The sequence below is a fragment of the Macrobrachium nipponense genome, chromosome 2, assembly GCF_015104395.2.
Source record: "Macrobrachium nipponense isolate FS-2020 chromosome 2, ASM1510439v2, whole genome shotgun sequence".
Lineage (NCBI taxonomy): Eukaryota > Metazoa > Arthropoda > Malacostraca > Decapoda > Palaemonidae > Macrobrachium > Macrobrachium nipponense.
The window spans coordinates 43,832,029-43,856,230 of record NC_087201.1 but is presented as its reverse complement, the minus strand read 5'-3'; the positions used below and the strand labels follow the sequence as shown (position 1 = coordinate 43,856,230).

General features: G+C 36.0%; 1 protein-coding gene across 2 annotated transcripts in view; it reads left to right on the top strand.

The window, feature by feature from the left end:
* Positions 1-24,202, top strand: part of LOC135220547 (synaptogenesis protein syg-2-like) — a 136,743-nt gene that overhangs the window by 80,626 nt on the left and 31,915 nt on the right. For both annotated transcript variants that reach the window (XM_064257739.1, XM_064257738.1), the window contains exon 2: positions 21,864-21,996. In XM_064257739.1, coding sequence (XP_064113809.1) covers positions 21,864-21,996 — 133 coding nt within the window. The remainder of the gene's footprint in view (positions 1-21,863; positions 21,997-24,202) is intronic.

Genomic DNA, 24,202 nt, shown 5'->3' with positions numbered 1-24,202 from the left:
CGAGTAAAGCATATGGAAGAGGAGGAGTTAGCAATCTACCCATCTTTAAAGACTGGACGGCAGGAAAGACAGTTTGATGGTACCAAGAGTAGGGCAATTGAATACCAAGTTCTTAATAATTACTAGTCTTTCCTGTCGTCATGTGAGAATATGAAATGTCTTGTACACCTATGTTTATTGTTATATCAGCAAAAACTTGATGATTAGAATTTTTTTTTTTTAGTCAACAACTTATTCTCGTCACTCTTGTCCTGTGTCTCTTAGCAAAATTACGGGGAAATTAACGGAAATATTTGTATTAATCAATTTTATTCACACATTCAGCATAACAAAGATCCGAGTCTTCACATATGGCCAGGAGTTTTCATTCCTTGAAGTAAAGAAAAGATCACTATCCTGATGTTTGTGATACAACCAGAATAAGCCATAGTATTTTGTTTACTATGCTTATTGAATTTTTGTACTTACGGAAGAAAGTGCAATCGAATTTAGTACTCAAGACTCTGTATTTATGTCTTTTGGGCAACATTCACAATATCTAATTGCCCTCTCGCCTTATAAGTGTATTAAAAAAGAATTTTTTTTTGTCTTGTTTAGATTCCAGTACAGTTCAGTTTCTCTCTTTATGAAAAATTTGGGTATTATCACATTCGCGATATCAGCTACTTTTTTCCTCTAATACTTTTGTAACCTCTCCTGTGACTTATCTTCGTCACCTCTCTTTATTCCGTGTTTTCGTCTTTATAGCATTTATCATTTTTTCCCATCTGGGTCACAAAGACGCCATCTCTTGCATCATCAGCCTGTTCTCTTATTTTACAACCTTAGTATTAATGCTCCTTTTTTTTTTTTTTCTCACTCCACCAGTCCATTCAAATCACCCTCCCGTCCCCCATTCATATCGCCCTCCCATTTCAGTGTATAAATCCCCATATCCCATACAATCAATTCTGCGCTCACCCCACTCGCAAATCCTCACAAACCCTTTTATCACATTCGTCAGAGGGTTTCTCTCTCTCTCTCTCCCCTTTTTCCATGGGTCCTCTCTACTTCTAGGGAGACCTTTCTTGTCCTTGAAGGGGCCTTTAGGTTTGCCTCCCGAGATCTCTCCTTTCCGTATGGCTCAGATCCCTTCTGCCTCCTTCCAATCTCGTGCTGACAGATCGTTGCCCTTCTGGAGTACGAGTAAATCTCTGCTCTCCTCAGATCTATCGGCCCCCATTTCTTTGGACTCTAGTTCCTCGTTGGATGAGTCGATTAAGTGCTCGACTACCGATCTCAGGGTACGGGTTCGTTACGCCGCTCTGCCAACAAGGAATCAGAGGAATTTATTTCTGGTGATAGAAATTCATTTCTTGATGTGGTTTGAATCCCACAATAAGCTGTAGGTCCCGTTGCTAAGTAACCAATTGGTTCCTAGCCACGTAAAATTATCTAATCCTTCGGGCCAGCCCTAGGAGAGCTGTTCATCAGGTCAGTGGTGTAATTAAACTGAGATATACTTACTTGTTGCTTTTCTCCTCCCATCTCCATCTTGTGTCCTCTCAGTGATGATGTTTCTAGCTTCCCTTACTTCCGCCTCGACCTTTTCCCTCAAGAGGCGTTCTCCTTTTCATTCAAAGGTGTCTCCGTATCTTTCTGTGGTGTATCGCATTCTTGGCCTTATCTTATTCTCCCTGTGTACTCTCCTTTCTGTGGTCTCTCTTTTACCTCGCGGAGGATTTCTTCAATTTCTTCATTTTCTCATTATCTCTGCAACACCTCTTTTCTACCCAATATCTTCAGTTCCCTCCCTTCCAAAGTTTCTCCTTACGCCTCTCCTTTCAATTTTGAGGAACCTCCTTTCTTGCCATTTGTCCCTTTTATTTTTCATTAGGCTGACCATAACACACCACACACACACACATCACACACACACACACATATATATATATATATATATATATATATATATATATATATATATATATATATATATATATAGATTGTTGAAGTCCTCTCCTCCCTTCCACATCCTCCCTTCCATACCTCTTCCGTTGTGTTTTCTCTTCGAGACCTAAATATCTGTCCTCTGCTTCCCTTCCCTCCACGGAGAGTCCCTTCCTTCGGACCTCTCGTCCTTCCCCGTCCAAGGACGCTCCCCGTCTCCCTCCCCCCTACCCACCCAACACCCCCCCCCCCCCCCCCCCCCCACCCGTCCCCTGCGTGATCTACCCTGGCCGCCTGACAAAAGAATCCCGAAGGTCAAACCCTTCTCTTTTTCCAGCACAATGAATACGGACTGGGTCACACGGAGGGGCGTCATTGTAGTTGCTGCTGCCGTTATTGTCATTGTTGTTGTTGTCCCTATTCCTCCCTCCGTTTTAAATCATCTTCATCCGGCTGGTTTGTCTTGGAGCGGAAAAATTGCAACTGAAATAATTACCGGCGGTTGGGAATAGAACGGCGTCCCTTAGTTTCCATGACGCCTTTGAATTGCTCGTGCGGGGACCCAGCTTCGTGCTCTGAAAGGTCGTTGCTCAAAATAGGTCGCATTTTTCTACTTTTGTTTTTGGTCGGATTTTACTCTCTGTTCTTTCTCGTCCTGCTTGATTTTTGTCTTTTCATCCAACTCATTCCCCTTTCTTATATCTTCGTCGCGTTTATAAAACGACTAAAATCTATTCTAACTCCGTAGCAATAACCAAAAAAATACAATAACAGAGAAACAGAAATAACATAACAACTGTAATCAGAATGATAATTATTTATATGAAAAAATCACCAATTCATAACCATCGACGTCTTCTTTATTTACTTTTGTAGAATTGTCATGAAATTTACTAAGAGTATTTCTCTTTACTTCTCATCCCACTTTAATTCTCTCACTGTTTTCCCTTTATCCGAATCCCAGCTTTTATTGCCATATAAAGAATGTCTAGAACTGGCGTTTCCGCGTTTCATGAAATTATGTTTCAATTTTACACTTTGGTAAGTTTGTTAGGAGCATACATTTCAGGGCGAGTTTTTCAAATGAGCTTTGTAACTAAACCTGGTTTCTAGATTTAATTGCGCATTGTTTCTTATAAAAAAGTATTTTGCACTGAATGAATAGCTCTCTCTCTCTCTCTCTCTCTCTCTCTCTCACTGTGTATATATTATATATATATATATATCATATATAATATATATATATATATCATATATATATATATATATATATATATTATATATATATATATATATATATATATAATATATATGCATTAAGTTACAAAACGTCCTTTAATATCCAATTTGCTCTACCTCGGAATTAATATATTTTCATATATGTTAACCGAAGGCAAGGGGAATTTTTTACTTGATTATTATCAACTAAAAAATTCCCCTTCGGTTAACATATATTGAAATATATTAATTTCCGAGTTAGAGCGAATTGGATATTAAAGGACATTTGTAGCTTAATGCACATATATGAATCACGGTGATGTGATGAAGTAATTTCATATAATTATAATATAGAATATATATATAATTATATTATATATATATTATATATTATTAATATATATATTGTTATTACTATAATATTATATATTTATATAATTATACATATATGGTTTAATATTTAACTTATATGTTTACTATATTATATATATACATATATGTAATATAATATATACATATATATATATATATATATATATATAGTATATATATATATATATATATATATATATATATATATATATATATATATTATATATATATATATATATATATATATATATATTATATATATATATATATAGCAAAGTTAAACACTGTATCCGTGTTCTAATATGTTGTAGGAAGCCCACAAAAATTCCGAATTTTTGTGGGCTTCCTACAATATATATATATAGATATATCTATATATATATATATATATATATATATATATATATATATATATATATATATATATATATATATATATAATGTTAAATATGTTAAATTTTTCGTTTACCAAACGAACGACCACTTTCACCGATATAGCAAGAATCACAATCCAAGCAACCAATAGCATAAACACCAATATCTTCGGGCAATTTTACAGGGTTCTTTTTATGATTTTTTCTCCCAACTGTGTTAGGGTACTGGAATACAATATTGTACCTGTATTTTTCACGGTATACGTTTAAGCTCTTTGTTGAAAGGACTGTAAAGGTCTTTCCTTTGGTTCACAACATACTCCTAGCTTTAGAAAGACAATTGTCTTAACGCACGTGCAATATTAGACAAATTACCACACACACACACACACACAGACACACACGCACACACACACACACACACACACACATATATATATATATATATATATATATATATTAATATATATATATATATATATATATATATTTATTTATTTATTTGTTTTATATTTGTACATAGCTTAAGTGTACGGACCAAGGGAAAAATTCAACAAATTTTCATATATACAGAAAAACCGACCACATCATCAAACAAACAAAAATAAAGATTTCCTACCTAATTTGAAGTTAGCTGAAAAAGAAAAAAATCATTTCACAATTCACCACACAGAAAAGAGAAGATAACTCACAGGAATTAGTTACATGAACGTGTGTAGGTAAATAAATGATTACTTACTCAAATAGATCATTTAAAAAGTAAACAAACCAATCTATTTTGTTATGAAACGTGATTCACGCCAGCCTGGAATTAAGACTGTCACCACCTGTAAAGGTCGAGCCTATTCCCTTTAAACCTTGTGTTGCCATTCTTCCCACGCGCTGCATTTATTCAAGCACGCTGATAAAACCCTTTATTAGGCGCTTATGCCTTTGCCTGAGATCCGAAACGTTCTCTCGCGCACCGTTTCTTTTCTCGGGAATGGTGTGTGTTCACTGTGGCTAGCGAAGAAACTGTCGGGTTCAATATCATTTGGAAATGATATCTCTATTCCGTGTGAAGCTGCTCTCGAGCTATTTTGGAATACCGTAATATAATATAATATAATATAATATAATATAATATAATATAATATAATATTTATACATATAACATACACATATATAATAGGAATACATGTATATATGTGTGTATATATAATTTTTTTTTATTATAGTAGGTGGTAGAAGGGGTAGAACCCTCTTATTCTCAGCAAATCCCTAGAGACGAGGTTACCAGTCTTGACTCCAGCTGGAGCTGACACCAATTCACAATGCGACTGGTGGGCGTTTGTTATTGCCGTAGGCGATATGAGATGCAGGACATGCAGCAATTCATTCTTTTAATGCTTTCCTCAAAGGTACTTGGGGTGTGATATGTGATGATGATAAAAAAAAGCTTAGAGAATCTGGAATACTGAATTCGGTATTGACTTTATATTCCTTGATTCCTAATTCTTTTTTTATTTTAGCTAGTAAGTTCTAGGAATTATGGTGGGGGGGGGGGGGGGGGGGGGGGGGGGGGGGGGGGGGGGGGTGGGGGGGGGGGGGGGGGGGGGGGGGGGCGTTGTCTTTTGGTTCACTAAAATCTGTGTCAATACAACTTCATTAGTCTAAAGTCCAGCTGCAGCAAAATAGCTTGGAAATGCGATACGAGGCAGCGAGACTTCAAAATAAGCAAAGAAGCAGAAGTGATGAAAGTGACCGGAAGTCGGTGACTTTCAAGTTGCAACGTTGTTGACACAAATACAACTCTGCACTTTGCAAAGAATTGTTGACATAATAATGAATACTTTTCATGATCATAAGGCTTTTATGGCGGGGTACAAGCGAACTTGCGATGCTTGTTTATCAACATATCTGCATTATGCAATGGTCGAGTTTGTGTCAAAAAAACTCTTTCAGAGCATAACACACAACAGTTTTTGTTTGATTATCATCAGCGCTCTCGTTCCGGCAACAACATCATGCGCGTAAACATGCTCATTTTCTGTTGTCACTCCATCCTACAATATATGCAGGCGAGAGCTTTTTGATCGCATATCATCTAGCGTTACTTAAAACTTGGTATTGTTCGTAAGCTTTAGTGCTCCAACAAAGAGAATAGCATAACTGCGGCGTCATCCCTCAGATCTTGAGTTTTACCACTGCAAGGACGTCTGCGGCCTTCAGGCATCTTTATCGTCTCAGCAAAAATTGCTCGGTATTTGTGATTTAGATCGTCGTCGGGACATCCACAGTTATATATCAATTTTCAGGAGCATCAGCAATTATAAAAGGATCACAGAACTGTGTCATGGTATTGCAGAGAAAGTGATAGAAGACTCAGAAGACTTGAGGGATTTGGGACCCCCACAGGACTTACATGCTGACTATTCTCAAAAACGAATAGCGAACACTACTTCCTGGACTCGGAATCGATAAGTGATAGCTACATTTTTATACTGGATTACAACTTGTGAAGGACGGACAGGCTGTGCATATCTTAAAGATGGTCTAAATCACAGATAACGTTTTAAAAGGGAAACAAGTAAAAAATTCGCCGAGTTTTCTTTATGTGCCGCGGCCCATGAAGCTTTCAGCCACGGCACGGTAGTTGCCTGTCTATAGTGTTGCCAGACGTGCGATTATGGATAACTCTAACCTTAAATTAAATAAAACTACTGAGGCTAGAGGGCTGCAATTTAGAATGTTGGATGATTGGAGGGTGGATGATCAACGTACAATTACCAAGCCTCTGGCCTCTGTAATTTTTAAGATATGAGGGCGGACAGGAAGTGTGGACAGACAAAGCCAATCTTAATACTTATCTTTTACCGAAACTAAAAGTAATTATTGATTCGAACAGTTATTTGTGGAGACGACAAAGATCCAAGGATGATGTAGCCATTCATGCAGTAGTAAAGCTATAGGTATGACGGATGCTGTCGTAGTAATGTTATTCTATTTGTTGACACTGGAGCTTATTAACGATACCAAGTTTTCAGGCAGCAGTAGATATCACGCTATCATCTAATGACGGCATGAAGTTCAGCCTTCTGGTTTCTCTGAGAGTCTGTAGGGATGAGGTTGCTTATACCCTTCCTTTTTTTTTTTTTTTAACCAACAGTCGAGCACTTCACCATTCAGCCACGGCTCCGACCTTGGCTGGTTGCACCCTCCAAAAGTAAGCGGTGGGGTTGCATATATATAATATATAATATATATATATTAATATATATATCATAACATATATATATATATTGTTTTATATAATTATATATATATATATATATCAACACCTTTTCCCCTTGGAAGGATTACTGGCAGAAGCTGTTCCGCTTCATGTTTTCAGCAAGTCATTTTGCAGAGAAGTTGGCAGCCCCATGGCCTAGAATTTCGGTGATTGTGGCGCGGTCATTATATTGCCTGTAACACTAATGAGGGGACCTACTATGAGATTCACTGCCGGTGTCCCGGTGTTTTTCCGGAATAAAATTTTATCAACGTACTACCTGACAAAGATGACCCTTTGTCACAGGGTATCTTACATCCCTACCTAATTTTTGACTGTATTCTGTATAACGAAAGTTGCATAATTCTGGTAATTATGAGTAACACCGACGTTTTGTAGACATAGCCAGCAAACTCAGAGGAATGTCTTTAGAAGATATAATGACGTAACTTATGACGTCATTAACTTGCCTCCTTCTTGATGGATAATTGGCTATTCGTGAAAAAGTTTCAACCTCTAGGTCTCTGGCAACAATGAAATACAACCAATACTCCTTGTTTACACTTTGTAGTAGTAGTAGTAGTAGTATATAGGATTTATGTCATGAGGTCGAGTTCTATAATCCTTGCAGAAAAGGGTTTCCACAAGTAACCCGAGAAATTACTTTCTATCACTATGCCTACATTGAAAAATTATATAATTAAAAATCAATTAACAAAGTGAAGAAAACTTTGGCATTCGTCGTAACTCCTTTGATATTTTTCCTAATATGACAGTGACGATTATTGTAATAAATAGACAATTGCATAGGATTAGATTAGATTATAGAATTTAGACTTCAAGCCAAGCACTGGGACCTATAGAGGTCATTCAGTGATTTATTATAACCCATGACATTTTTGTTTGTTTGTTTGAATGTTTGTTGGTTTTTTTGGCAAAGCACTTAGTTTTAATGTTGTTTCGCAAGTTATATTTTACTAAGAAATCAACTATTGCTTTATAAAGGATATATAATTATCTTTCTGCACCTTATGGAAGTCAACAAATCACGAATAGTTGGTAGCCTTGGATGCCCGGTTGTATGCTTCTTACCCTTTTAAAAAGGGCCCCATTATTCATTTGTCTGTTCAAGCTTACGTAGGGTATGTCACGGGCCTCCTCACTTCTAAACAATTGTGCAAGTCGAATCACAAAAGCTGTCCTGCAACCACGGGGACAATGACTTATCATAACTGCCATTCTTGAAGCCTTGACAAGGTACGAATATTCATTCAGAATTTCAGAGACATCTGTTCGTTGGCATCACCTTGTGGGAGGAGTCGGGACGTCATAGGTTTACATCACGTATAACTTTGAGCCCATACATTAGTGTGTTCCGCCACTGGCTTCAGCTGCTTTATTTTACTCTTATGAATGTACTTCTTTCTATAAGTAATAAAGAATGCTGCCAAAAATTAGGTAGGGATATAAGGTATACTATGGCTAAGTAACATCTTTGTCAAATTCACAGAAAAAAGTTATTCCCAGTTTAGTACAGAGTGGTAAAGTTCCATTAAATCACTTATGTTTCTGTTGACATAAATGAGTTAATCAAGTTACACACACACAAACACACACACACACACACACACACACCTCTTATAGATTATTTCAATGAAAGATTAATATGATGATCATCAATAAAGCTGAATCCGCATCGTGACACCCTACTGTATTCGAACAGAGAATGAACAGCGACCAAAGGCACCGCCATTCCTTCCCCACCAACGCTTACAACAATTATCGCTAAACGTCCACATTCCTTCGAAATGATTAAACCGAATAACGACTCTCGTTAACGACACAATTACCGAGCGATATGAACATTAATGACAACTGCACCTCCCGGACCGTGATATTCCAATTTAGTTGGGGAAATATTGCCTGCAGTATGTCTTGAGGAAGTAAGTGTGCTTGCCCGCGAAAGACATCGCTTGTCGACTCTGCTGTTTGTAGGTGAGGGGGAAAATTGTTCTTACTTGAATATAGCCTAGTAAAGGGTCTTATGTATGAACCATGTGACGTGGTGTTCGTGAGTTTTCTGCTTGAAGTTGCAAAACGAAAAAAAATGAAAAAATAAAATCCTGCTTTGTTTCAGTAGCCTTGTGATGTATGTCCTATTGACTAGTATTGTTTATTTTCGTAGCCCGCTGTCCTTTAGGAGAAAATGGGCGGTAACCATAACAATGGTGATAATAATAATAGTAATAACAAATGTTAAAAAATAAAGGAGCTGAGATACAAAATAGCTTTGTACGCATCTTGCTTAAAGTTACGCGTATATCTTATTTAACATTACAGAAAAGGATTGAAATAAAAATGTCGCACAATGAACAATAGCCTTCTGTTGAGAAAGAAATTTATGATTACAAAAGGCGGCCTTGAAACTAGGCAATTCTTTGTATCAGTGAGATACCCCATGGGATGCAATGTAGCGGCGAAGGCTGTCCTGACCGTCACGGAGACAAAGCCTTTAGGAGCCATTTACCAATCACATGAAAAGCATGAAAGTTAAAGTCACGAAACAAGAGATGAAAGCAGAAACAATGAAAATGTTATTCAGACATGAATCACAGCGCTTTCCAAAAATACTATGGTGACATTTGAAACATTGCCTAAGGTTCACTAGCACGTCATTTGTGTTGCATGCGAAAACACCGATAGAGACGTAATTAAAATAATAAAAAAAACGGTAACCTTTGACATTGGCCGCGTTACCTACTTTCAGAGGGTTTAGCAAGCCTGCATTCTTCGTTACAGGCTTTGTGTGTTGAGAGAAGCCGACTTTCATGCAGGAGTGGATAAATCTTGTCAGGCTCCATTAGTACTCTATTGTGCTAATGTTGGCGTAGGCTGTGCATTTGTACCTGGTAGGCAGTTGAGCGTTGTTGGTCGCTGCAAACGAAGGAGAACTATATGTGACTCGCAACCTGGTTCCAGAAAACTATTGGAATTCAGAAGGATATCAGTTATTGGAGGCGGTATCAGTTCAGCATATTCATGTAGTATCTGATTTACGATAATATATAATATAGATATAATATATATATATATAGTATATATATATATTATATATATATATACTACACACACACACACACACACACACACACACACACACATATATAATATATATATATATATATATATATATATATATATATATATATATATATATCCCACTACAGTGGTTGGTTTAAAAGAAAAAAAAAAACAGGACATAGGTTACATATTGCAGTTGATTACCTGATACGCGCACACAGACGCATATATATATATATATAGATATATATATATATATATATATATATATATATATATATATATATATATATATATATATATATATATATCATTCACCGCCTGAAAAAAAAATAAAAAAAAATTCTTTAAAAAATTAGCCTAAAAAAATGGTGCACGGCTACTTTGAATCTCTTCCGATAGAGGAAAATTTCCTTCGTCCTCTCAGGGTTATTTAGAGAGAGAGAGAGAGAGAGAGAGAGAGAGAGAGAGAGAGAGAGAGAGAGAGAGAGAGAGAAATTCCTCAGAAAATCCCTAATGACAAGGGAAAGGTTAGCATAGCGTTCGGACATTGTTGTAACATCTGCTATCTTTTCTCCAAACTAATCTGTTGCCAGATGTTTAGCCACCCTTTTTTCTGATTATTTTTTTTTGTAATCCAAGGCATCAATGTATTCATTAAGCCATCAGGAACGATCTTATCTCGATTGGAATCAAGGGACGCCGGATACGCTAAGCAGTCTTAGGTCTTAATCTCTTACTACTGAAAATGTTCATTTTATTTCCTTTTAGCAATTTTCACTGTTTCTTCACTTTTTTTAGAGCCCTGTTCTTTTACTTTATATAATTCTTCAGTTCTCTGGTAAAATTCCTCTTCTTATATATTTTCTTCTTTCTATTTGTTCCATTTGGACACAGACCTTTTAGCATTCCTAGTGTTCCCTTTTTTTTCTTCTACGAATTCTGGGGTCTTTCTTGCCCAGTCTGTCCCTTCTCCCGGAGGGTATTGGGTAAGACATCCACTCGGTTTCTCAGAAGGTTGTTCTACAGTGTTGTCTTCCATGAAGCTTTGAGCGCTCGCGCGCGCATGGAATTCCTCATCGCTCCTTATCGCTCGAGTGATGTTAGTCATTAAGGTTTAGGGTCGTTATACGTCTCTGTAATGTTTGTTATAACGTCTCAAGGTCATTATCCTTCGTTGCTATACCCTCCAGTCCGAAGATTTACAGAGTTTTGATGGTTAAATGCAGCTTTCAGGATTCATTAACAGAATACCTACTGTGTTCTCATTTGCAAGGAGAATGCTCTGCTTTGTGCATTCATATCATTCGCTTTGGAATAAGAATACGGATTTACTTTTCGTACTTTCTTTCATTTCTGATATACAAAATTCGCTGTTGGAAGGCGATACTGAATGTGAGGACAGGCATTGTTCATTGCTATTATCATCTAACCGCTTTGAGGACCTTCCACATGAGAGGTCTTCTCATTAACCAGATTTCATGGCTTATGTTATCATTCATATTAATGAATATTTTCTTTAATGAACGTTCAAGGCTTTCAAGGTCTCATAACCTGATCTTTTCTTTAACCAGGTTTCATGGCTTCTAAACCTCCAGATTTTATAGCATGGATTGATTAGTGTATGAAAACATTTTTACTTCAGTCTCTCATAATCTGTAGATTGTCCATAATAGAAACAATATCATTTACCTAATCTTAGATTTGGAGATCTTTCTAGCTTTCCATCTAGGAGTTGTTCTCACTAACCAGTTTCTAAAATCTAAAAGGTTTTCAGTGAATATTTTAATCTAAGCTTCTCGATAAATGTAAAAAGAACAAATTCACTTTGAGAGCCTTTGCATTAATCATTCAGCACTCAAAAGGTTCCAAAGCGGGAGCCTGTTATTAGGCAATTTTCAGAATCTTTCATATCAGCATTTTTGTTAAATGTTTTCGGTGGCTGCCAAGAAAAATGCCTTTCCACTGAGAGCCGCGAAAACCCTTTATGGGAAAGATGTCTTCATCAACCAGCATGAGAGATTTTCCCTTGCCGAAGAATTTTAATTGCCTTATCTTCAGCAACAAATTTTAATCTTAGTAAAGATGCAAATCCTAATTGTTATTTCTTACGTAGACCGTTAAAGTTCTCTTTTATTTCAGCAAATAAGCGTTCGAGAGACATGGTATGCAAAACAAAATATCAGTAACTGGTTGCGCTAATTTCGGTCCTTCGTTTGTTAATGAATTTCTATTTTATGTTTTGGGTAATATGTTAACAGAAGTACTTAAGATTCTGTTCATTTTTGGCAGTGACAGGAACACGGATAAGAAAAAAAAGGAAAAATGAACCTGTACAAAAATGGAAAAGAGCTCAATCTAAAAATCTCTTTGCAGCCAGACTATTATTCCCGGCTTCCGCCTCATAAAGCACATTCTTTCTGAACTATTCGGAAAGAAATCATTAAGGAGAAATTATCGGAGATCAATTGACCAAAGAGGGCGCGGGTAATGTTGATGTAATTTACATGGAAATGAGGGAGTGAAAGGTCATCTACGAAGCATTTTCGTAATTCATTTCTGGCGGAGTACGGACCATTTCGCTCGGGCTGACGTACGTTTCCGTCGTGCCTTCGTGCGAGGCGTTGGTGACGGGCGATTGTGATGGGCGTTTGTGACGGGCGTTTTTAAGAAAAGGAGCCGAATAGCGGATATGAAGAGATGAATTGGGTCGCCAAATTGAATTGTGGAATTGGATTATGGATATGAGCGGAACGCCGCCTGGAATGAGAATTTGGTCGCGAAATCTCATACGGCCTCTGGATAACTTAAAAGTTTAATTGTGGCCGCTAACTTTCATCTATACAGCTCGACCAATCACGGCAAATTCTATTAAGGCGAAGAGAAGAGAGAGAGAGAGAGAGAGAGAGAGAGAGAGAGAGAGAGAGAGGTGTTTAGTATCAAACTGGAGTCGCATAATTAATGATTCTCAACGGCGAAAACAAATTTGCCTTTTAATTGCCGATTGGAATTAACACTTATATTATTTAACACATCTTCAATTATTTAATTAATACTCGAATTCACTTCTGAGCACAATTTCACAAGTCTGATTAAATCCATGTTTAAGTCTTTATATTCTACGAAGAATTCCTCCTTGTTTGAGAGAGAGAGAGAGAGAGAGAGAGAGAGAGAGAGAGAGAGAGAGAGAGAGATACGGATGTTAATGCATACATACATACATACATGTATATATATATATATATATATATATATATATAATATAATATATATATATCTCTCTCTCTCTCTCTCTCTCTCTCTCTCTCTCTCTCTCTCTCTCTCTCTCTATATATATATATATATATATCTCTCTCTCTCTCTCTCTCTCTCTCTCTCTCTCTCTATATATATATATATATATATATATATATATATATATATATATATATATACTAAACAAAGAGGAATTCTTCGTAGAATATATAGACTTAACCATGGATTTGATCGGAGCGATGAAATTGTGCAAAGAAGCGATTGCGCGGATTAAAAGTGTATACAGATGGTATAATTAAAGTCGAACCTGTTTGCTAGTGACGATATATGTATACATATATAGTATATATATATATATATATATATATATATATATATATATATATATATATATATATATATATATATATCGTCACTAGCAAAGAGAAGGGGAGAACAAGAGCGAGAAAGAAATTCCATCAGCCACAAATAATATTCTGGCGCTAAGCAGAGACCTAAAACAGAGGATTAAGCTCAACAGCTGCAAAAAGCCACCAAACCGGAGACAATGACAATACCATCCACCCTCAACTTCCGGAAAAAATTGAGACGATAAAAAACACGGTTATTAATACTCTAATAACATCCAGTATGATAACACTAATTACAGAATAATTTATGAAGTCAGACAAAGTCAGTTGTTTACAAAAGGAGAGGCAACATGTCCTTGAGATTCACTTGATATAAAAGCACCAAAAAAAAAAAAGACGAAGAATTGTAGATAATTGTGCGTGCTTATGGAAGCGCACAAACAGATGTAGTAGTCACGTATCAGCTGTGTTAAGCTGGAAGAAAACAAGGGATTCTGAAACCAATTACTATTTGGGATAAACAAATGCATAAACATCTGAATATAGATGTTGTAAGGTGGACACCAGCAACAAAAAGCAACGATGAGATCATATCGGAGGTGCAGCCGAGAAAGATATTAATTTAAGAATAGAATATGCCTTTGTGGTTCGACTGCTTCACCATCCTCTTCCTGCCGAAAAAGAAGCTTATTTTCTCCTCTCCATCCCCTTCTCAGCGCAAGCAAGCAAAGTCATTTATCTCAAAATGAACCCTTCCGTTAATGAGATGACCGGGGTTACAGCCAAAAAACTGGTAAACTCTCTTAGCTTACGTTTCGTGAGTCTATTTTTGGATATTAGACAATATTGTTTATGCTTTTTGGTCATTATTTATTTTTCTAACTGTGCGCTTTTTGCAGAGAAAGCACAGGCCCTGAGGCCGGCAGGAAAATGGCCTTTTCCAGCCTTAGTCCAACGAAGACCAGAAAATTGCTGTCTATCCTCAATTTTTCAAACCAGACAATTTTAGTTTATGTTGCGTATCGTGTTATTATAGATGCTGTGCTGAGGGTAACCCATTCTTTTTCTTACTGAATGTTTAAAGATGTAAGATTTTATATTTTCTCTTAAAGATTTGAGGGCGACTACATAAGTACCCTGGAGGCTCTCTTGGAAAAAAGAGAATAATGGTTGGTTAATCAGAAAAATGTGAATGCTACTGCGCATAATTTTTTAAAAGTATATATGTAAAATATGGTCGCTATCGTTATTAATTGAAATAATGATACATAAAAAGGCATGTACATACACAGACATGCAAGCATACACTCATACTCACACAGACACACACGCACATAAGTAATGACAATATATGCAAAGTATCGAAAATGAAAACAAAGCTAAGATTTGCTATTATTTTCTCTCTACCATACCCTTAATATTATATATTTATTCCTTGTAGTAGTACATCATAATATACACACGCTCACACATATGTACACATGTGTGTGTTTGTGTATTAAATAGAAAGAGATTGGAGAGCGGTTACATTGCAAACAATAACTTCGTCTGTGATTAAAAGATTTAGAAAAAACCCAGTCTAAAGAAAACTAGGAATGTATCTTTTGTTAGAAAAGCGCATTTTTTATTTCTTTGACGTGGTTTCTCCATATATCATCAAATAAATTAGGTGTTATCCTTGGTTGTCTTCTATTCTTCTTGAGAGGAATTGGGCAGCTGCTCCATGCCAGAGGCCTGATGTTTTTCGTAACTTTCTTTAGAGCTGTATGTCAATCGTAAATATATAAAATCACTTAGTCCAAAGCTGGTTATTAGTTTGGTAGTAGATATCAGTTTGGATTCTACCAACACCAATAATTTTAAAGACCTGAGTGATTTATTATCTCAATTATTCTGAATGTACAAACTATTGCGCGAAAAACAACCTGAAAACTGATTTAAACTTTCATTTAACATAATCAAATGGTTAAAAAAAATACGGCTTTAAATAGATTCAAGTCTGAAAACCACTGGCAACTTTCCCGTTCAGACCTGGCAATCAGCAGTGGCTTTCTTGTCGAAGTCCAGAAGTCTTCGGGGTCTCACCTCCATCTGCATTCGGCCAAGAAGAAGACGATGGAGCCGTTATCTCTCTCGACAGCCGACATCCTTTTACCAGGATGAAAGACGGATCATTTACATACCACGAGAAATTGGTGCAGTTTCTATGAGAAAAAGGAAAACAGAAGGAAAGGGAAATAAAAGTCACACGAAAAATACGAGCAAAGACAAGCGGGGATCTCCGGGGTGATTCAAGAGGAAAATTTGGAACCACTTTTTTACCTCCTCCTCATTTTTCACTCTTTATGTCTTAACCAACCTGGTGTTGTATCGTTTTGGCGAATTTAGGCAACGCAGGAATTACGGTTTCTATTTTACCTTTCGCTGTCTTATGTCGAAAATGAAAGAAAAAAAATATAGGTATTTTCTTATTAACATAAAGGAACCGACTCGCAGAGATATAAAGCAAGTAAAAAATGGTCCCAAGTGTCTTCGGCGCAATCAAGTTTTCTGCACAGCGTATAATGCTGTATGAAACTCTCAGCCACAGACCAAAAAATTCAACTGCATCCCGTAATCCTTTCAGCTGCAGCCCAGTGGTGACCTATGTGAATGGACACTTTAGCGGTGCCAGATGCACGATCATAGCTAACTTTAATATTAAATAAAATGAAAACTACTGAGGCTAGAGGGCTGCAATTTGATAAGTTTCAATTTGATAAGTTTGATGGTTGGAGGATAATCAACCTACCAATTTGCAGCCATCTAATCTCAGCAGTGGTCAAGATTTGAGGGCGGACAAAAATAGTTCGGACAGACAGACTCAACATCTCAATAGTTTTCTTTTACCGAAAACTCAAATCGACTCAGTTCCGGGAAGGCTTAGGTGACCAGGGAAAAAGAATAAGGCCCTTTACTCGAAGAATCCCTTGTGACTATCCTGACCTGGGTAATAAACTGGTCATCTAGTTGTTAGTCGACTGTGGTGAATCACAGCCAACAGGAGGGCTTGGTCTTGCTACCCCATCCCAGGGTGAGCTGCTGAGAGACGGCAAGTTACAGAATCTGGGATGACCACTCTGAGGGGAAGGGAAAGGTGTGTTTATATATATATTTATATATATATATATATATATATATATATATATATATATATATATATATATATGTGTGTGTGTGTGTGTAAAAATTCTTCTGTTAAAACAGGATACGTCTAAGATAAAAGGGCCATAAAAACACTCTGGTGTAAAAGCTAAAGACTATATTTTGGTAGACTAACTCCCACCCTACTTGATGAGTGTGGAAGTTAGTCCACAGAAATATAGTCTTTAGCTTTAAACCAGAATGTTTTAATGGGCGTTTATACTTGATATATATACATATATATCTGTATATATATATATATATATATATATATATATATATATATATATATATATATATATATATTATATATAGTATATATATATATATATATATCGTAATATATATAATCTATATATATATATATATATATATATATATATATATATGTGTGTGTGTGTGTGTGTGTAGGTGTGTGTGTGTGTGTTGAAAAGTGCATAACTCTAGGTGCATTACATAGGAATCCATATGCCTGCCTCCCATCAGGATTGACAACAATGGTATCCTTATTGTACGTTACGCCGAATGGAAATAAGGTGTAGAAAAGAGAAAGAAAATAAAACAAATGGACAGGAGGAGGAAATCATCCGAACCTTCAAATCCTTGTCTCTATGGAATACGTAGCGTCACTATATAGTTCTTTGATGCTATGAATGCGGAATTGCTCTCTCTTATTTGATATGGACGGGAATGAATGCGTGAATAAATGAACCGGTGCCGTTGGTTCCGGGATGAATCTAAAAAAAAAATTAACGATTGCGAAATTAACTTTGCCTGAGGTGCAATATTTCGCTCGGGCTTAGGCTTCTATTCCTTTTCTTAAATGAAGCTTAACGTCATCTCTTGCTTAAAGTAATTTACTTACATTTTTACCTCTTAATCTACTAATCTGTTCATTTAATTTTTCTTTTCTAATTATTGATCTCTTCTGTCTGCATTTCTTATTACCTTCTGTTACTTCATTCAAACAAACACCAGAGTCTTTGGAAGCTTGAATTTCAGGTCAATGTGTCCTGTGGCTTGTTGCTTATGAATAGGGTTTATGTTCTAACTAATATCAATAATAATAATAATAATAATAATAATAATAATAATAATAATAATAATAATAATAATAATAATAAAGTGTAGTACGTTTTATCAATGATCGAAGAGAAGTTATGTTAGAGTTCCTTTTTCTTATGAAAGTTACATTGATCTAAGAATAATAAGGGAAATGCCTTTTGTATATGGCATAAATTCGTAAGTATAACAATTCTTTTTACTGTCCAGATATATAGATCTTTTGTTTAAAATGGCCAACTTTTTCTCATAATAATTAGACAAACTGATGACAAGAAAACAATTAATGTTTAGAATTTCGGTATTTTGTTAATATTATCAACACGTGCTCACTGAGTGAGTGAGAGGGTTTAAACTGCTTAAAACTATAAAAGTTATGTATATACCTACTCCTAAAACTGTTAGTATTAAGAAAAATGAACAAAGACGGAATCAGCAGTTATTTACAGATACAAATTAATCATTATTCTCGAATGTATGTAAGGACTGAAATAAAGCTTTGGGATGGTTCCTTTTGAGGTTATCCACCACCTGTGACAGTTAATAGCCCCAAAGGAAATGATTGAACAAACAGTTAAGTCTTTATTCTTAGGTAGGGGCAAGGAATATTTTTTTTTTTTATGGTTTCAGTTCTACTTCATCCACAGCTGTGGAGTTCCCATGAAAATATTCTTTAAAGCAATTTGCACAACCTACCGAATGATTTTCTTGCTGAATATAACGGAACCGCATACAAGCCCAACAATAAAGCGTGGGAAATAAATGAACCACTGGTCATTTTGATGTGTTATTTGCTTCAGACTCGCAGACAATATTTTTGGCAGAAAAAAAACCTACACAAGCAAATTAAGAGATAAAACAATCAAAGAAAAAACCCATCTGCATTTTTCCACGAAACATTACATTATGTCTACATCATGAACAAAAGACTAAAACCGCCGTCGCGTAAAACGAGACCAGCCGCCCTTCAAAGGCCAAACCGAATGTCATTGGAAACGAAAATGAATTGCATTCTATTGTGTGGGCCCAAAATGCAGCTCAGGCTGAATAGCCCTTTTTTTCTTTTTCTTTTTTGTGGAGAGTGGCTTAATCAAGCCAAATTCACCGCCGCTTGTGGCCCACCTTTCGCAGCCGATGCCGGCCGATAATATATCAGCATTTTTTTTTTCTTCATTCCTTTACGATTTTTTATTAGGGATGCTGCGGCTTTAAGGAAGGCTGTCTCCCTGGGTGAATTATGGTAGTGAATTGGACAGAACCATGGTTGTTGGGTGATATTAATATTATCATTATCAAAATGCTCATGTGTAAAAAATGAGAGGAGTAAAACAGCGAGGACGATACAAACTAAACAAGGATAAGAAGAATAAATAAAAAAAATCCACATTGTAACATCTTATCGATATAGCGTAGAACAGATTATGAAATTTGGCTGTTATTAAATGCACTGAAGAAAATAAGTATAACCTTTTAAACAAAATTTTTTGAGACAAAATCCAATAAATGATTTCCAAATATTTTTGACCCGCGATACAGGACAGGAAAAACACATCTTCAGTTGCTATACCTCAGACTGTAACGTCGTTCGAATCTTTGATGTAAAAGCTGAGAGAATAAATGAAATGAAATTTAAACCCATTTTCAAGTTGATTACAGCTCCCTAAAGAGTTCTTAAAGCGCAGATGGGGCAAAATTTAAGCGCACGATTTCATCTTATTTCAAAGGTTAAAACCAAAGTAAAAATTTGGCTGATAATTGAGATGTATCCTCGAAAATATGAATTACTCTTAAGCAGTGACTGGAAGAGATAAGAGAATTGAGGTCTTTAAAATGAACAGAGAAAACAAATAGAAGAAACAGGAGACAAAAACGTGAAATCAAACAAGTGAGCTCCGACGTACGCATTTAAAGTTAATCTTACTTGAATGCGCAAAATAAAATGTGTTGCCTAAAATAACAAGTCAAGAATTTCTCTTTTCACTTGAGCTTATGCAAATAAAAGTTTGATGCCACTACTACTGTAACCTAATGCTAAGTAAATATAAACAATTTAAAACAAAAACAACCAAGTTATTCTACCTGTTTACCTCAATATGCCAATAAAATCAACGAAGGGTGTTTACTTTTCAGCCGCGACTAAATTATGAGGAAAGGTAAACAAACTCCTTTCAAAGAATCCTTTGAGGCGCTCGCGACCAATCAGCATTCTGTGTGTGCATGTTTTTCCACCAAGAAGTTAAACGAAAGTTTGAAGCAAGACAAAACATTAAAATCTTTGTGTCTCTTTCTCTCTTCCTTTCTTTTTTTTCTAATCTCTGCCTGGTAATCTTATTACTCTTCCTCTTCTTTACTTCAGCTCTCGAGATTGAAGCTTTCTGCTCGACGAAAGTCAGAGTTTGTTTCTGGAAATAGGGACGGGGAAAATGGAATGCAGTGTCATAAATGTTTTGAAAATGAATGAAACGAAATAACTGGTACTTTCAGGGCTAGTGAGTTCATGTATTTACGTATAAATCATACGTAATTTCTCTCAGTTAGTCTCTTTTTTCTTGTTTCTATTTGCTTAGCATTACGTTACAGTAGTAATGCTTAAAAAACTGTTATTTGCATAAGCTCAGATGAAAAGAAAAATTCTCATGCCGCAATGAATAGTATAGTATTATTCTACAAAGTAATTCATCGAGCAGCTATTTATATTCCGTGTTGTGTTAGTGTGGTATTGTACAAACAGAAGCGCGCAAAAATTTTACCTGTCCATTAATACACATCGACATTAATTCATCTACTTAAAGCATAAAATCTTCACGATACCGCTTACTTACGAGAATATTGTACTTGTTTTGTACTCGCTCAAGAAAAGCTCCTCTTAGAATGAATTAAATATTCTTAACATATTCAAATCACACCATTTACTATAGGTATTAAAATCTCCCGTTAGCTTAATATTCACTTATCAAAACTTATGGAAAAAAAATTTACAGTTCTCAGACATGCTCCTACTTCTCCAGAACGTTTTATTCTGAGCTCTCGTACCGGTCTATCCGCTTTCGAAAGGCAGACACTTACCGTTATACGGTCGAGTGCATCGCCCCCCTCACACCCCTCCCCCCCCCAAAAAAAAGAAAGAAAGAAAGAAAAAAAAAGCCAAGGATATCATAAAAGTCCAGGCACTGACTGACACGAAAACTAATACAAAATGTGTTCTGTAACTAAATTTATTTGCAATTTTAGATGGTTTTTGTTGTTCGATTTTAAAATCGAAGAGCAAAAAATGATATTGTCTATCTATCTATCTATCTATCTATCTATCTATTATCTATCTATCTAATCTATATAGATATATATAAATATATATATATAGATATATAAATTATATAAATTAATAAATATATATATATATATTATATATATATATATATATTAATTATATATATATATATATCTATATATATACACACACACACACACACACACACACACACACACATATATATATATATATATATATATATATATATATATATATATATATATATATATATATACGTATATTTCCTATGAGATTCTTGAATTCCTTATAGACACAACAGATATGACAGAATGCAAAATAAAAGCAACAAACTCTTGATGTATATACAGCAGTTAATCCAATGGGCAGTAGTACATAGTATACCAACACATATACATACATGCATACATATTTCAGTGCGTGCACGTAAAAATAGAGCACCTTGTCAGTGAAACGGGAGCTTGCTTTCAATCCATTTCTCGATCTCTCTTTCAAAGGTCCACTGACGGAGGTGAGGGCGGTGAAAGGAGGGCGGGTTCTCCTGCCCTGTGAAATGGATCCGCCGGTTGACAACGACACCACCCATCTAGTCCTCTTCTTCCGAGCGGGCACCGGTACGCCCATCTATAGGTAAGTGTGCTATTTGACAAGTTTTAGGTGGATTTTCCTTCATTCTGGCACTGTGTACTCTCTGCATCTCTTATCATCTGCCACCTCGCCCCAGAACCTACGTATGCAATCATACCTCCTCTGGTCTTTTCCAGAGAACTCAATATAATCCTTTCAGTTTTGAATTAAAGTTCTGGACTTACTGTAACATCACCACACCTTTAATTAAACGTGTGAGTTTTGCATTTCCCCTTCATGATAATTCCACCTGCTATCATTATTGTTCACCACGTTGAATTTACCTCCATTCTCTTGGTAAGTCTGTCTAACTTTTTTCAACTTGTTGATATTTTGTATACAGGAGGATTAGAAATACTACACCACATCATGCAGTTCCTTCTGTACACACTAATGCATGAAGTACTGTAGTGTAGGTGTTTTTTTAAGGGATAGAATACATCATAAAACACCCATAAGTTTTTATGTGGTTATAACTGTGCAACTGAACGCAGAATATTATACAAGGAATATACACATGAACTGACCACCGTACTTTACTACCTTTCCTGTTAAAATTTCCTGTCTTAGACTTGCGTTTCTTCTTAGCAAGACACACTGGTTCATCTCACCTTCAATAAAGCTAAGCCCTCAAAAGCCTGCCAAGTTCTGCCCTAATGTATAAACATCTTAGGTTATGAAAGTATCAAATCGTTTCTCAGTCGTCGTCTGCTCACAGTTTAAAACCAACTTTCTTCTCTTGATCCAAATTCGATTCTTGCAAAGCAAGACCAACCGGGAACCTCTTTCAAATCTTGGTGATTTATGGTTATCTTCTCTGAGCGACAGTGGGAGGTTTTTTGCCTTTGCTCTTTGCTATCTAGGCTCTGCAACACAATTTAGCTTAAGGTGTTACTTATCGTCTCTAAAAACTTACATGCATCCTTGATATGATTGTTTCATATCTGGAGTTGTTGGTAGTGTAATATCTGCTGCTTAATTGTGTTTATAATTTCTCAAATAAAATTTTCCTACTCATTTTCAAAGATCTTTTCCATCTGCTCCTATTGGCTGGTGTCTCAGTCCTTGTAATTTCCTCTTTCTTTGGTCATCCGTCATCCCAAACCGTTATCATTTATCCTCAAATTATTTTTCTTTGTTCTATTAACTGCGCGATGTTGAGAGCTTATATGAATGGGGACACTGTAACACCATAAGATCAATATCTCAAAAGACAGGTTCTCCACAATTCTATCGAAGCTTTTATCCAGTTTGATTTTTCTGTTTCTTTTAATGTTATGAAAAGTCTAGTGAGACGAGAGGATTTTATAAATACCCACTTCAGAAACTCCAGATTTGTAAGATCTTAATACTTTTCAGCATCATCCACTGACATCTTTCTGTATTAAAAACGATTATCAATTTAACTACGATATCATTACCAAGAATAAACCTGAGTAAGATCAGATATTTCCATTGATTATGACGCTTTGTTGCTGCAGTAAGGCTCCACAGTCTTCAGCCTGTTGCGAGAACCTTGTTTCCTGTAATCCGATTCCTACGGGAATAAAGCTCTCAGCTTGAGCCTCAAAAAGGAAATGGAATTGAACTAATTGGGGGAAATTGTTTCAAGAGAAAAGCCAGACGCTCCGGGCAAAGCAGCACTGAAGTAGGTTCCTTAATGAATGAGATTTAAGAAATAAATGTGGAGAAAAGAAAAAGAATCGAAGCAGCTACATGATGGTTATGAGATTAAAGCAAAGAGAGGCAAAGAAAGAGCGGAGGAAATAAAAGCGTTCCAATAAATAAATAAAAACAATCGACGTTTGGCGAAATACACACACACCAAAAAAATCAAAGAAGAAATCATTGTGATCACAGATTAAAAAATAAAAAAGATGGAACGTGTTGGCACCATTCTCAAAAAAAAAAAAAAAAAAAAAAAACACGCACACGCACGCGAAAAAATGTCTACCTTCCTTGACGCGACAGTTTCCATGACAGGCCTTAATAGGGGAAAGACGTTATCCTGAGGCGCGACTTTTTATGGACGACGTTATCTTAAAAAAGAAGCGACTCTCAACGAACAGCTACCGGAAAAGGCAAGTCACAAGACTTTCTTTAGAAAGAGCATAATTCTGTGGGTGACACGAGGCACCTGGACTTGGTTAAAGTTGGAATTGTCCTCAGTTGCGATAATTCCCGTTACGGTATTTGAAACCTTTTTCGA